General features: G+C 45.9%; 1 protein-coding gene across 4 annotated transcripts in view; it reads left to right on the forward strand.

The window, feature by feature from the left end:
• The window catches only part of INSR (insulin receptor), a 189,408-nt gene that overhangs the window by 101,278 nt on the left and 72,354 nt on the right, over positions 1-15,776 (forward strand). For all 4 annotated transcript variants that reach the window (XM_033200527.1, XM_033200528.1, XM_033200529.1 and 1 more), the window contains exon 3: positions 10,735-11,056. In XM_033200527.1, coding sequence (XP_033056418.1) covers positions 10,735-11,056 — 322 coding nt within the window. The remainder of the gene's footprint in view (positions 1-10,734; positions 11,057-15,776) is intronic.

Below are 15,776 nucleotides of genomic sequence, written 5' to 3' on the forward strand. Positions count from 1 at the left end.
GCCAGACGGTTTGGCATTTTCCTGAAAGTCTGCCATCTTCTCTGGCAGACACAGCCTGGGCTGCTGACTGTCCCTACCCCAAACCAGAAGTTGGGCAGGAACGGACAGTTGGGCTATTAAGTGTCAACGAGGGGGATCAGGTCAGGGGCACAGGGAGAGGAAAGTCAAGCCCGTCCTCCAGCGGGGGCTGTTTTTCATCTTGCACGACACGTGGCTTTCATCATGTCTTCACTTTGCGGTCTGTCTCACCAGAAGAGGCTGCTGTTTTGTGGCTGCTTCGCTTGTGTCATGCCCTTTCCCCACCCTGGGCTGCTTGTGATTTTCCCTTTCTTTCCTTCTTTTCTTTACTTCCCTCCCTCCCTTACTCCCTCCCTTCTCTTTCTTTTCTTTCTCTTTTCCTTCTCTATCTCTTTCTTTTTCTTTCTTTCTCTTTCTCTTTTCTTTATTTCTTCTTTCTCCCTCTGTCTCTTTCTTTTCTTTTTTCTCTTTCTTCTTTCTTCTTTCTCTTTTCCTTTCCTTCTCTCTTTCTCTCTACTTCCTTCCTCTTTCTTTCTCCCTCTTTCTTCTTTCTTTCTCTCTTTCACCTCCCTCCTTCCTTCCCTCCTTCTTTCCTTTCCTTCCTTTCTTCCTTCCTTCCTTCCTTTCCTTCCTTCCTTCCTTCCTTCTTTCCTTCCTTCCCTCCTTCCCTCCCTCCCTCCTTCTTTCTCTGTTTCTCTTTCTTTTCTTTTTCTCTCTCTTCCTTCCCCCTTCCTTCCCTCCTTCTTTCTCTCTTTCTTTCTCTCTCCCTTCTTTCCTTCCTTCCTTCCATCCTTTCTTTTTGATGGAGTCTCGCTCTGTCGCCCAGGCTGGAGTGCAGTGGCGCGATCTCGGCTCACTGCAAGCTCCGCCTCCTGGGTTCACGCCATTCTCCTGCCTCAGCCTCCCGAGTAGCTGGGACTACAGGCGCCCGCCACCACGCCCTGCTAATTTTTTGTATTTTTAGTAGTGACAGGGTTTCACCGTGTTAGCCAGGATGGTCTCGATCTCCTGACCTCGTGATCCACCCACCTCAGCCTCCCAAAGTGCTGGGATTACAGGCGTGAGCCACTGCGCCCGGCCCTCACTCTCTCTTCTTTTTAAAGATAGGATCTTGCGTTATTGCCCAGGCTGGAGTGCAGGGTGCAGTCACAGCTCACTGCGGCCTCAAACTCCTGGGCTATAGCAATTCTCCCACCTCAGTCACCCCAGTAGCTGGGATTAGTAGCGTGCACCCTCAGACCCGGCTAATTTTTTTATTTTTGTAGAGACAGAGTCTGGCTATTTTGCCCAGGCTGGTCTTGAACTACTGGACTCAAGAGATCCTCCCATGTTAGCCTCCCAAAGTGCCATTACATGCACAAGCCACTGAGCCTGGCAGGCTTGTGATTTTCGTGTGGAGCTTTTCACATTCTCTCTAACAATTCATGTTCAGAGGAACCAGTATGGGGAGCAAGAGTATGTGGAAGCGTCCAGAACCAGTTTAGAGGACTCCCACTCAGCTAGGGGGTGCAGTGGCCACCCCGAGTAGCCTGCCTTTCTCTTTCTTGCCTTCCCTTCCCTACTCTTCCCTTCCCTTCCCTTCCCTCCCCTCCTCTCCCCTCCTCTCTCCTCCCCTCCCTCCCCTCCCTCCCCTCCCTTCTGTTTCTCTCTTTCTCTCCTTCTCCTTCTCCTTCTCTTCTCTTTTCTTTCTTTTTGAGACAGAGTCTCATTCTCTCTCCCAGCAGTGGCACAATCTCGGCTCACTGCAACCCCTGCCTCCCGGGTTCAAGCGATTCTCCTACCTCAGCCTTCCGTGTGGCTGGGATTATGGGTTCGTGCCACCATGCCTGTATAATTTTTGTATTTTTAGTAGAAACAGGGTTTCACCATGTTGGCCAGGCTGGTCTCAAACTCCCTGCCACGGCCTCCCAAAGTGCTGGGATTACAGGCAGAGCCACCACACCTGGCCTCTATTTTCTTTAAATTGACAAATAATAATTGTATATGTTATGTATTTTTGGGATAGCATGTGATGTTTTGATATCTGTTTACATTGTAGAATTATTAAATCATGCCAATTTAAAAGCTATTGCCTCACATACTTATTGTTTGATGGTTAAAAAAATCTACATTTTTAGCAATTTTGAAATGTCCTGTGCACTGTTACTTATTAGAGCAACTATTGTGTCCACTACATAACTAAAGCTTATTTCTCCTAAGTGAAATTTTGTACTGTTTGATCAACATCTCCCTACGGAGTTGGAGACACCTGGAATGGGTTTATAGTGTTCCAAGGATGGTCTTCAAAGAACTGGTTGGGCGTGGTGGCTCACGCCTGTAATCCCAGCACTTTGGGAGGCCGAGGTGGGTGGATCCCGAGGTCAGCAGTTCAAGACCAGCCTGGCCAACATGGTGAAACCCCATCTCTACTAAAAATACAAAAATTAGCTGGGTGTGATGACAGGCACCTATAATCCCAGCTACGCAGGAGGCTGAGGCAGAGAATTGCTTGAACCAGGGAGGTGGAGGTTGCAGTGAGCCGAGTTCGCGCCACTGCATTCCAGCCTGGGCGACAGAGTGAGACTCTGTCTGAAAAACAAAACAAAACAACACCACCACCACCACCAACAACGAAACACCAAAGAATACAGGTCAGCATGTTTATTTAACCCATTAGTGAGGGAACAGCAGGATTATAAAGCCAAAACATGTATAGTCACTGAAATAAGAAGGCAATGTTAGCTATGAGGCTGCTTAATGTCCCATAGGACAATAAAACTGTAATCTATGGCTGGGTGCAGTGGCTCAAGCCTGTAATCCCAGCACTTTGGGAGGCCGAGACGGGTGGATCACGAGGTCAGGAGATCGAGACCATCCTGGCTAACATGGTGAAATGCCGTCTCTACTAAAAAATACAAAAAACTAGCCGGGCGAGATGGTGGGCGCCTGTAGTCCCAGCTACTCGGGAGGCTGAGGCAGGAGAATGGCGTAAACCCGGGAGGCGGAGCTTGCAGTGAGCCGAGATTGCGCCACTGCACTCCAGCCTGGGCAACAGAGCGAGACTCCGTCTCAAAAAAAAACAAAAAAAAAAAAACAGTAATCTTTGGGGATGATTTTTTCTTTTTTTTTCCTTTTTTTTTTTTTTTTTTTTGTTTTTGGTAGGGAGAGATGGGATCTCACTCTGTTACCCAGGCTGGTCTCGAACTCCTCCTGCCTCAAACAATCCTCCTGCCTCAGCCTCCCAAAGTGCTGGGATTACAGGCATGAGCCTCCATGCCCAGCTGAGAGTATCTTTTCTCTGAGATGAAAATAATTTGCAGCATATCTGTCTGTAAGTTAGCACTAATTTCCGTGAGTCTAGTCCCTAATAGAAATAGTGAAATCGGCCAGGTGTAGTGGTTCATGCCTATAATCCCAGCACTTTGAGAGGCCAAGATGGGCAGATCACTTGAGGTCAGGAGTTCAAGACCAGACTGGCCAACGTGGTAAAACCCCGTCTCTACTAAAAATACAAAAACTATCCAGGCATGGTGGCGAGTGCCTGTAATCCCAGCTACTCAGGAGGCTGAGGCAGGAGAATCGCTTGAACCTGGGACACAGAGTTTACAGTGAGCGGAGATTGCACCACTGTACTCCAGCCTGGACTACAGAGCGAGACTCCATTTCAAAAAAAAAAGAAAGAGTAAAATCAATTACAGGTATATTTAACTAGCGCAGGTTGATAAACTATCTGGCCCATCACTTGCTTTTATAAATAAAGTTTTATTGGACCCAGCCATGCCTCTTCACGTACGTATGTCTATAGCTGCTATCATGCCATCATGGCAGAGTTGAGTAGTTTCAACTGACACCGTATGTCCTGCAAAGCCTCAAGTATTTGCTTGTGGTCCTTTACAGAAAAAGTTGACCAACTCCTGTGCTGGAAAATGAAATAGCTCAGATGAGCCTGTCAGACAGGGCTCCAACACAAGATTGCAAAGTCTGGCAGCCTCTGGCCTTGTTTGCAATGGTTGGATAATTTTTCTTCCCATTGTCTAGGCCTGAAGGACTTATGTGTTTGAGAGGTTTGTGTTAGGCCATTGATGACGCCTCTTTTGAATGAAAGGGCTGACCCTCTGAAGTGGCTCCAGCCCGGGAAACGAGCGCCTTCCTCTTGTGTGCGTGTCCTTGCCAAAGCGCTGGGACTTTGCAGGCCCTAGGTAATTGTTGTCTGCCTTGTATATTGCTTCCTCCAATTGAATTTCAGCCCTCAGGTTCCCACAGACAGATCGGTGTTAATGATGTTGATAATTGTGATAATTATAGATACCCTCTGTAGTTAATTTCTATCAAGCCTAAAAATATCTCTATCAAAGAATCTGATGTGTTACCGACGTTATCCTGTTTATTTCTTGCAACAGCCTTAAGAAGGAAGCAAGGGACTCTTATTAACAATCCCTCCCCCAGCCTTTTTTTTTTTTTTTTTGAGATGGAGTCTCGTTCTGTCACCTAGGCTGGAGTTCAGTGGCACAATCCTGACTCACTGCAAACTCCTCCTCCTGGGTTCAAGCGATTCTCCTGCCTAAGCCTCTCAAGTAGCTGGGATTACAGACAAGCATCACCACACCCAAAAAAATAATTTTTGTATTTTTAGTAGAGACGGGTTTCACTATGTTGATCAGGCTGGTCGTCTTGAACTCCTGACCTCAAGTGATCCACCCGCCTGAGCCTCTGAAAGTGCTGGCATTACAAGCATCAGCCACTGTGCTTGGCCCTATTAGAACTTCCTAATTCTTGTGTTTTTTTTTTTTTTTTTTTGGACAGAGTCTCTCTCTGTCAACCAGGCTGGAGTGCAGTGGCGTGATCTCAGCTCACTGCAACCTCCACCTCCCAGGTTCAAGGGATTCTCGTGCCTCAGCCTCCTGAGTAGCTGGGATTACAGGCGCCTGCCACCATGCCTGGCTCATTTCTGTATTTTTAGTAGAGACGGGGTTTTACCATGTTGGCCAGGCTGGTCTCGAACTCCTGACCTCAAGTAATCCACCTGCCTCGGCCTCCCAAAGTGCTGGGATTACAGGTGTGAGCAACCGTGCCCAGCCCCAGGATAATATTCAAGAGTGATCCATGCCATAAGGAAAATGTAGTGAGATAACGTGTTAGCTCATGAATGGAGAAGGAGGGGCAACTTCTGCTGGGGAGGTCAGGGAAGGTCTGTATAAGGACCTGAAGGTTGCAAAGGATCGAGCCACAAGGGGACAAAGGACCAGGATGCTCCACCCAGAACAGCTTACACAAGGTCCTAAGGTAGGGCTGAGCCTGGGTGTGTGTGGGTGGGAGGTGCAGAAAGGAGGCCAGCCTGGGAGAAGGACTTAGCAAGACTGGCAGGGATTAGACCCCCCAAGGCCTATAGGGAGTCTGCTTTTATTCTCTATGCCTGCACGGTCTAGTGTAGGAGATGGCAGTCATCTGTGGCTAGTAAACATTGGAATTGTGTCAGGCGCAGTGGCTCACACCTGTAATCCCAGCACTTTGGGGAGCTGAGGTGGGAGGATCGCTTGAGCCAGGAGTTCGAGACCAGCCTGGGCAACATAGTGAGACCCCATTTCTACAAAAATTTAAAAACTTAGCAGGGTATAGTGGCGCATGTCCATCGTTCCAGCTACGCAGGAGGCCAACCAAGGTGGGAGGATCACCCGAGCCCAGGAGATTGAGGCTGTAGTGAACTGTAACCATGTCACTGCACCTCAGAGCCTAGGGGACAGAGCCAGACCCCATCACACACACAAAAAAGAAATCGTTACACGTTTTATCCATGTGACACAATATCACATGTACCCCATAAATGTGTAAAACATTGTGTATCAATGTAAAACTTTTTTAAAATTTTAAACTGAAATTAAAATGAAATGTAGTTGAAAGTTTGGTTCCTTGGTAAAAATTGGAACCCTGGTACACTGTTGGTGGAAATTTAAAATAGTGCAACTAGGCTGGGCATAGTGGCTCATGCCTGTAATTCCAGTACTTTGGGAGGCAGGTGGATCACTTGAGGTGAGGAGGTCGAGACCAGCCTGGCTAACATGGTAAAACCCCGTCTCTACTAAAAATACAAAAAAATTAGTGGGGCGTGGTGGTGAGCACCTGTAATCCCAACTACTCAGAGGCTGAGGCAGGAGAATTCCTTGAACCCAGGAGGTGGAGGTTGCAGTGAACCGAGATCGAGTCACTGCACTCCAGCCTGAGTGACAGAGTGAGACTCCATCTCAAAATAAATAAATAAATAAGTAAAGAATAAATCCTATATTATTCCACTTATATGAGGTTCCTAGAGTTGTCAGAGTCAGACAGAAAGTAAAATGGGATGCCGGGAGCAAAGGCTCACACCTGTAATCCCAGCACATTGGGAGGCCAAGCCAGGAAGATCACGAGGTTAGGAGTTCAAGACCAGCCTGGCCAACATGGTGAAACCCCATCTCTACTAAAAATACAAAAATTAGCTGGGCGTGGTGGTGGGCATCTGTAATCCCAGCTACTCTGGAGGCTGAGGCAGAAGAATCGCTTGAACCCGGGAGGTGGAGGTTACAGTGAGCTGAGATCGTGCCACTGCACCCCAGCCTGGGCGACAAAGCAAGACTCCGTCTCAAAAATAATAATAATAATAATAATAATAAAGTAAAAAGAAAGTAAAATGGGAAGTGCCAGGAGCTGGGGAAGAGGGTGCGTGTGAGTGTTTCATGGGGACAGAGTTTCAGTTTGGTTAAGATGAGAAAGTTCTGGAGATGGGTGGTGGTGATGGTCGCATAGCCACGTGAAAGTATTTAATACCACTGAACTCTACATTTAGACATGGTTACAATAGTGAATTTTATGCTATGTGTATTTTACCACACTTAAAAAAAAATCGGATTTCCTAGTTGCACTAACCACATTCAGAAGCCACAGGTGAGAAGTGGCTACTGTGTTGGACGGCCCAGATAGAGAACATTTCCGTCATTGCAGAAAGTTCGACCGGACGGTGCTGCTCACATATGGATGTAGCTTCTAGGGCCACTTCTGTTCCCTGAGTTTGGCTGGTGGGATCCACTATGCTGAGAATCACAGTCTGGGGATTTGGGGTGAAGAATACGCCTCAACTTTTTTTCTTTTTTTGTTTTGTTTCATTTTTTTGTTTTTGTCTCCCTCTGTCACCAAGGCTGGAGTGCAGTGGCATGATCTCGGCTCCCTGCAACCTCCACCTGCCAAGTTCAAGTGATTCTCCTGCCTCAGCCTCCTGAGTAGCTGGGATTACAGTCGCCTGCCACCATACCTGGTTAATTGTTTGTATTTTCAGTAGAGACGGGGTTTCACCATGTTGGCCAGGCTGGTCTCGAACTCCTGACCTCAGGTGATCTGCCCACCTTGGCCTCCCAAAGTGCTAGGATTACAGGCATGAGCCACCACACGCAGCCTTTTTTTTTTTCTTTTTTTATGGAATTTTGCTCTTGTCGCCCAGACTGGAGTGTAATGGCGTGATCTTGGCTCAGTGCAACCTCCATCTCCCGGATTCAAGTGATTCTCGTACCTCAGCCTCCTGAGCATCTGGGATTACAGGCATGCTCCACCACATCCGGCTAATTTTTGTATTTTTAGTAGAGACAGGGTTTCACCATGTTGGCCAGGCTCGTCTCAAACTCCTGACCTCAGGTGATCCACCCACCTCGAGCTCCCAAAGTACTGGGATTACAGGCGTGAGCCATGGCACCCAGACACTTTTGCATGTTTAAGTAATTAAAATGTCTCCTCCATTAGACCTTGTGCTTGCTCCCAAAGGCAGGGTCTGCAGCTACTTTTTCCCCATAGTGGTTACAGTATCTAGATTAGTGCAAGCAAATGTCTGTTGAAGCAATCAGTGGTTTGGGGGCAAGTTACTTAACCTCTCCATGCCTCAGTTTCCCCATTTGTAAAACAAAAAAATTAAGGAGATAACAGTGTGTCTACTTCACATGTGGGGTGCAGTAGCATGCTGGAGTTGGCTTGCTAGAGCCAGTGGTCAAATTCAGGTGATTCGTGAGCCATTTGTTAGACATAGATATGCATAAAAGCTACATAAACCTACAGTTAAACAAATGACATTAAAAACCGAAGTTTTTTTTTTGTTTTTTTTTTTTTTCTTTTTTTTTTTTTATTATACTTTAAGTTCTAGGGTACATGTGCATGACGTTTATATCATGTATAACTCCCCAATGCAATCCCTCCCTCCTCCCCCCTCCCCATGATAGGCCCCAGTGTGTGATGTTCCCCTTCCTGAGTCCAAGTGATCTCATTGTTCAGTTCCCACCTATGAGTGAGAACATGCGGTGTTTGGTTTTCTCTTCTTGTGATAGTTTGCTAAGAATGATGGTTTCCAGCTGCATCCATGTCCCTACAAAGGACGCAAACTCATCCTTTTTTATGGCTGCATAGTATTCCATGGTGTATATGTGCCACATTTTCTTAATCCAGTCTGTCACAGTTGGACACTTGGGTTGATTCCAAGTCTTTGCTATTGTGAATAGTGCCGCAATAAACATACGTGTGCATGTGTCTTTGTAGTAGAGTAATTTATAATCCTTTGGGTATATACCCAGTAGTGGGATGGCTGGGTCATATGGTACATCTAGTTCTAGATCCTTGAGGAATCGCCATACTGTTTTCCATAATGGTTGAACTAGTTTACAATCCCACCAACAGTGTAAAAGTGTTCCTGTTTCTCCACATCCTCTCCAACACCTGTTGTTTCCTGACTTCTTAATGATTGCCATTCTAACTGGTGTGAGATGGTATCTCATTGTGGTTTTGATTTGCATTTCTCTGATGGCGAGTGATGATGAGCATTTTTTCATGTGTCTGTTGGCTGTATGAATGTCTTCTTTTGAGAAATGTCTGTTCATATCCTTTGCCCACTTTTTGATGGGGTTGTTTGTTTTTTTCTTGTATATTTGTTTGAGTTCTTTGTAGATTCTGGATATTAGCCCTTTGTCAGATGAGTAGGTTGCAAAAATTTTTTCCCATTCTGTAGGTTGCCTGTTCACTCTGATGGTAGTTTCTTTAGCTGTGCAAAAGCTCTTTAGTTTAATTAGATCCCATGTGTCAATTTTGGCTTTTGCTGCCGTTGCTTTTGGTGTTTTAGACATGAAGTCCTTGCCCATGCCTATGTCCTGAATGGTACTACCTAGATTTTCTTCTAGGGTTTTTATGGTATTAGGTCTAACATTTAAGTCTCTAATCCATCTTGAATTAATTTTCGTATAAGGGGTAAGGAAAGGATCCAGTTTCAGCTTTCTACTTATGGCTAGCCAATTTTCCCAGCACCATTTATTAAATAGGGAATCCTTTCCCCATTTCTTGTTTCTCTCAGGTTTGTCAAAGATCAGATGGCTGTAGATGTGTGGTATTATTTCTGAGGACTCTGTTCTGTTCCATTGGTCTATATCTCTGTTGTGGTACCAGTACCATGCTGTTTTGGTTACTGTAGCCTTGTAGTATAGTTTGAAGTCAGGTAGCGTGATGCCTCCAGCTTTGTCCTTTTGACTTAGGATTGTCTTGGTAATGCGGGCTCTTTTTTGGTTCCATATGAACTTTAAAGCCGTTTTTTCCAATTCTGTGAAGAAAGTCATTGGTAGCTTGATGGGGATGGCATTGAATCTATAAATCACCTTGGGCAGTATGGCCATTTTCACGATATTGATTCTTCCTATCCATGAGCATGGTATGTTCTTCCATTTGTTTGTGTCCTCTTTGATTGCACTGAGCAGTGGTTGTAGTTCTCCTTGAAGAGGTCCTTTACATCCCTTGTAAGCTGGATTCCTAGGTATTTTATTCTCTTTGAAGCAATTGTGAATGGAAGTTCATTCCTGATTTGGCTTTCTGCTTGTCTGTTACTGGTGTATAAGAATGCTTGTGATTTTTGCACATTAATTTTGTATCCTGAGACTTTGCTGAAGTTGCTTATCAGCTTAAGGAGATTTTGGGCTGAGACAATGGGGTTTTCTAAATATACAATCATGTCATCTGCAAACAGGGACAATTTGACTTCTTCTTTTCCTAACTGGATACCCTTGATTTCTTTCTCTTGCCTGATTGCCCTAGCCAGAACTTCCAACACTATGTTGAATAGGAGTGGTGAGAGAGGGCATCCCTGTCTTGTGCCAGTTTTCAAAGGGAATTTTTCCAGTTTTTGCCCATTCAGTATGATATTAGCTAAAAACCGAAGTTTTTAAATTAACAAAGGTATTTAAAAGTAACAAATACTCAAAACTCACCACCTCCTAATAGCATACAATGTTTTCCTATTATCTGTGCTGTTGAGGTTATTTACTACTTTTGTGTCAATAGTAGATACATTTTGTATATACTTATAAATACTATTTAAAGGAATGCTACTATGTATCTCTTGCCAGCTGTATGTTTAGTAACTTCATGTTGGTAGCCTGAAATCCACCACTGGTAGGAATATTTACACCATGGAAATTGGCAAATGCTATATAAATTTGGGACCTCCTGTCCCCCTCCCTCAGGCACTTGTTAAACATTGACAAGCACACCAATGGTTTGGAGGCTTAAACCAGTTAATAGATGTGTCTGGCATGTGGGTAATGATGTAGAAATGCTGCTTTTATTGTTAGTATTTGGTTGGCTCTCAGTGTCTGATCCAGAATTGCTGCATACGCAGACAGGAATTGGACAAAGCCATTGACCAGCTGTTTTATTTATTCATTTATTTTCTTCTCTCTCTCTCTCCAGTTTGCCCAACCATCTGTAAGTCACACGGCTGCACTGCCGAAGGCCTCTGTTGCCACAGCGAGTGCCTGGGCAACTGTTCTGAGCCCGACGACCCCACCAAGTGCGTGGCCTGCCGCAACTTCTACCTGGACGGCAGGTGTGTGGAGACCTGCCCGCCCCCGTACTACCACTTCCAGGACTGGCGCTGTGTGAACTTCAGCTTCTGCCAGGACCTGCACCACAAATGCAAGAACTCGCGGAGGCAGGGCTGCCACCAGTACGTCATTCATAACAACAAGTGCATCCCTGAGTGTCCCTCCGGGTACACGATGAATTCCAGCAAGTGAGTTCTGGATGTGGGTCCGGGGGGCAGCTGAGAGGAGAAGGAACGTGGGGTTGGTTGTGACAATGCCTCCTGTTACAACTGTGTGCAAACTCAGGGTTAATTGGCTATGAGTGAGATCTCTGCTCTCAGATGCTACTTTTGCACCATGTTTTGGTCCTGGGCTTGGGAGCAGGAGTTGACTACCTTTTTCTCTAAAGGGCCAGATAGTATATACTTCTGGTATTGTGCCCACCATTCTTTCTTTTTTTTTTTTGAGATGGAGTCTTGTTCTGCTGCCCAAGCTGGAGTGCAGTGGAACGAACCCGGCTCACTGCAACCTCTGCCTCCTGGGTTCAAGCGATTTTCCTGCCTCAGCCTCCTAAGCAGCTGGGACTGCAGGTGCCTGCCATCATGCCTGGCTAATTTTTTTTTTTTTTTTTTTTGGAGACAGAGTCTTGCTCTGTCACCCAGGCTGGAGTGCAGTGGTGCGATCTCGGCTCACTGCAAGCTCCACCTCCCAGGTTCACACCATTCTCCTGCTTCAGCCTTGCAAGTAGCTGGGACTACAGGCGTCCGTCACCACACCTGGCTAATTTTTTGTATTTTTAGTAGAGACAGGGTTTCACCGTGTTAGCCAGGATGGTCTCGATCTCCTGACCTCATGATCCGCCCGTCTCGGCCTCCCAAAGTGCTGAGATTACAGGCGTGAGCTACCGTGCCTGGACAATTTTTGTATTTTTAATAGAGACAGGGTTTCGCCATGTTGGTCAGGCTGGTCTCAAACGCCCAACCTCAGGTGGTCCACCTGCCTCGGCCTCTCAAAGTGCGGAGATTGCAGGTGTGAGCCACCGTGCCGTCTGGCATTGTGGACCCCAGTTCTAAGCTTTCTGTGCTTGACTTCAGAACGAGAAAACATAATAAGACAGAGTCCTTGGATTTCCCTAAAATCCTCCACGTGGCCTCTCCTCACTGATGTAGCTTCATCATTGTCACATCAAGGATATACCAAGGTCTTTTGTGTCTTCCCTGGCCTGTAGCCTGGTGGTGTGCCAAGATTAGCCCAGAACATACTGTCTCCAGGAGGAAGAGACTCACTTCTGCATTATTCTCAGGGCTTTGCTGTTCTCTGCAGGACAGTATCATCAAACCATTTCCTGCCGTTTGGGTGAGAAATAGCTGGGTTTTCTCTCTTCGGCAGTGAGTCAGATTTCCTACGCACATCACAGACTTTCTTTTCGCGCTGTTAGCTTCTTCCATGAGCTATTTTGGGGCGGTAACTGAGTTGCAAAAATCTGTTTCCTGGTTTTTGTTTTGAGGTTTTATGTTTTGTTTTAAAAACACACACACGCACATACCACAAAACAACACAAAAACAAATCAGAAACAGACACATGTCAAGAGGCCTTGAGCTGACCTGCTTATGTAAAGTATCTTCCTCTTCAGACTTGAGAATTAGCCAAGCGAGAGGGTTGTGGTGGGAAATTTTATTTCCCTGGGTGGAGAGGGCGGGAAGGAAAACAAACTGTAATTTCAGTTCTTGTGACCCTTTCTTTGAGTGTTTGTGAAACCTGTAAGTACAATATGTTTTGTTTTGCTTGTTGTTGATAAAAACCTACCAACAAAACCTTTTGGCTTTATTGACCAAAAGGGTCTATAAATCACCTTTGCATACCAGACAGACTTTTTTTTTTTTTTTTTTTTTTTTGGCCAGTATATTCCCAAGATTGAGGAAATGACCATATTCCTTTTGATTCTTTTCTTTCTTTTTAAAATTGCATTTGAAATTAAAAAAAAAAATGGGTTAATATCTCCTGGCAAGACATTTGTTTAAAAGACATTGGCCTTAAATAAAAGGCATTTTTGCCTCACCTTAACTACGGCCTAAGAAATATAGCAACCTCCTTTGATTTTCTCACTGATGATGTAGGAGATGCTAAAACAAAAACTCTGAGAAACTGACAGCACATCTTTGGCATCGGAGACCATTCCTGAATGGAAGAAAACAAAGGAGAGGATGGTGCATTGTCGCAGTATGTTATTGCGTAGGTTTAAAAAAATTAATATTTTTTTGGTGAAGCTTTTAATTAATTAATTTATTTATTTATTTATTTTGAGACAGAGCCTCACTCTGTCACCCAGGCTGGAGTGCAGTGGCGTGATCTTGGCTCACTGCAACCTCTGCCTCCTGGGTTCAAGCAATTCTCCTGCCTCAGCCTCCCAAGTAGCTGGGATTACAGGTGTGAGCCAACAAGCCCGGCCAATGTTTTTTGTTAGTGCTTTTGTATTTTTGAGATGGAGTTTCATTCTTGTTGCCCAGACTGGAGTGCAATGGTGCGATCTCGGCTCACTGCAACCTCAGCCTCCCGGGTTCAAGTGATTCTCCTCCCTCAGCCTCTGAGTAGCTGGGATTACAGACATCTGTCACCATGCCCAGTTAAATTTTTTCTTGTATTTTTAGTAGAGACAGGGTTTCACCATGTTGGCCAGGCTGGTCTCGAACTCCTGACCTCAAGTGATCCACCCGCTTCGGCCTCCCAAAGTTCTGGGATTACAGGTGTGAGCAACCATACCTGGCCTGAAGCTTTTCTTTTTATCTTATGAAAGACTTTATAGTACTGTGGCATTTTCAAATGTGGTTTGTTATCAAATAGGGCCAGATGTTTTCTTCCATTCTGGCGGCTTTTCTGGGAAAGAGTTCTTGATGTTTTCAGAGCAGAGTTCTGGGAACTCATGTGGATTTGTTAAAAGGTCTCAGCCAGGCGCAGCGGCTCATGCCTGTAATCCCAGCACTTTGGGAGGCCGAAGTGGATGGATCACCTGAGGACAGGAGTTTGAGATCAGCCTGGCCACCATGGTGAAACCCCATCTTTACTTAAAACACACAAAAAAAATAAAAAAATAAAAAATTAGCTGGGCGTGGTGGTGCATACCTGTTATTCCAGCTCCTCGGGAGGCTGAGGCATGAGAATTGCTTGAACCCAGGAGGCAGAGGTTGCAGTGAGTTGAGATCACGCCATTGCACTTCAGCCTGGGTGACAAGAGTGAAACTGCATCTCCAAAAAAAAAAAAGATCTCACCGTCTACTGTCATTCCAAAGTACCTGCTGGGATGTAATAGCGCAGTGCTGCTTCCTGAGATGAGGAGGACCAGATATTTGTGATGGATAAATTTTCAATGAGTATGGGACATCCATTGAGAAGAGGAGAATGACCTAAAATCCTTGACTCTTCTTGGCCTCTCTCACTTCTTCCTGTTAAGCTGAGGTCTCAAATTTGTCTACAACTCCATCTACTTCACCATCATGTCTGACCCAGTCCCCTTGAACAATCTCTTTGCTCCTGCTTCCATTCTAGTGACACTGGTTAAAAGTGGCCACCGGTGGCTCACGCCTGTAACCCCAGCACTTTGGGAAGCCGAAGTGGGTGGATCACCTAAGGTCAGGAGTTCGAGACCAGCCTGACCAACATGGTGAAAACCCATCTCTACTGAAAATACAAAAATTAGCCAGGCAGTTGGCCAGGTGTGGTGGCTCAAGCCTGTAATCCCAGCACTTTGGGAGGCCAGACGGGCAGATCACAAGGTCAGGAGATCGAGACCATCCTGGCTAACACGGTGAAACCCCCGTCTCTACTAAAAAATACAAAAAACTAGCCGGGTGAGGTGGCGGGCGCCTGTAGTCCCAGTTGTTCGGGAGGCTGAGGCAGGAGAATGGCGTAAACCTGGGAGGCGGAGCTTGCAGTGAACTGAGATCCTGTCTCAGTTCAGAGTCTCCTGTCTTAGCCTCACGAGTAGCTGGGATTACAGGCGCCTGCTGCCATGCCTGGCTAATTTTTTTTTTTTTTTTTTGAGACAGAGTCTCTCTCTGTTGCCCAGGCTGGAGTGCAGTGGCACCCACATGGCTCACTGTGGTCTCAACCCCCTGGACTCAAGAGATCCTCCTGCCACAGCCTCCTGAGTAGCTGGGACTATAGGCACATACCACCACACCTGGCTAAAAAAAAATTTTGTAGTGATAGGGGTCTTGCTCTATTCCCCAGGCTCATCTTGAACTTCTGGGCTTAAGCGAGCCTCCCACCTTGGCTTCCCAAAGTGCTGAGATTACAGGGCCTGAGCCACTGCACCTAACCAGCTTATAAACTTTGGGAGTGTATCAGCTAGCTCTTGCTGTGTAACAAAACCACCTCAGTGCTTAGTGGCTTAAAACACTCCTTTAGGAGCTCTGATGATTTTATGTGTTGACCGAAGGTTTGTCTGGCCTGGGCCTATTTAGCTATGGCTATTGGTTTAGGAGAGAGCCTCTTGTGTCTTAGATGGTCAGCAGGGGTCTCTCTCCATAAGTCTCTCACTCCAGCAGCCAGGAAGGACAGACCTCAGCGTTCAAGTGCTTTTCAAGCCTCAGCTTGTATCACGTTTGCAAATATCCCATTGGCCAAAGCAAGCCATATGGCCAAGCCCAGATTCAACAGGTGGGAACACAGACTCCACTTCTTGGTGGGAGAGGCTGCAAAGAACTCGTGGCCATTTATAATTTCCCACTGGGAAAGCATATTATTGGCTTTGTTCACTCATGTATACTGGCAGCTGAGAACAGGGGTTGGCCAAGGGCCAGATAGTAAATATTTTCAGCTCTCAGGGCCATATGGTCTCTGTTGGAGCGACTTAACTCTGCCTTTGCAGTGTGAAAGTGGGGTTAGACGATATACTAACCAATAAATGTGGCCATATTCCAATAGGATAT

The sequence above is a fragment of the Trachypithecus francoisi genome, unplaced genomic scaffold, assembly GCF_009764315.1.
Source record: "Trachypithecus francoisi isolate TF-2019V2 unplaced genomic scaffold, Tfra_2.0 Lachesis_group5, whole genome shotgun sequence".
NCBI lineage: Eukaryota > Metazoa > Chordata > Mammalia > Primates > Cercopithecidae > Trachypithecus > Trachypithecus francoisi.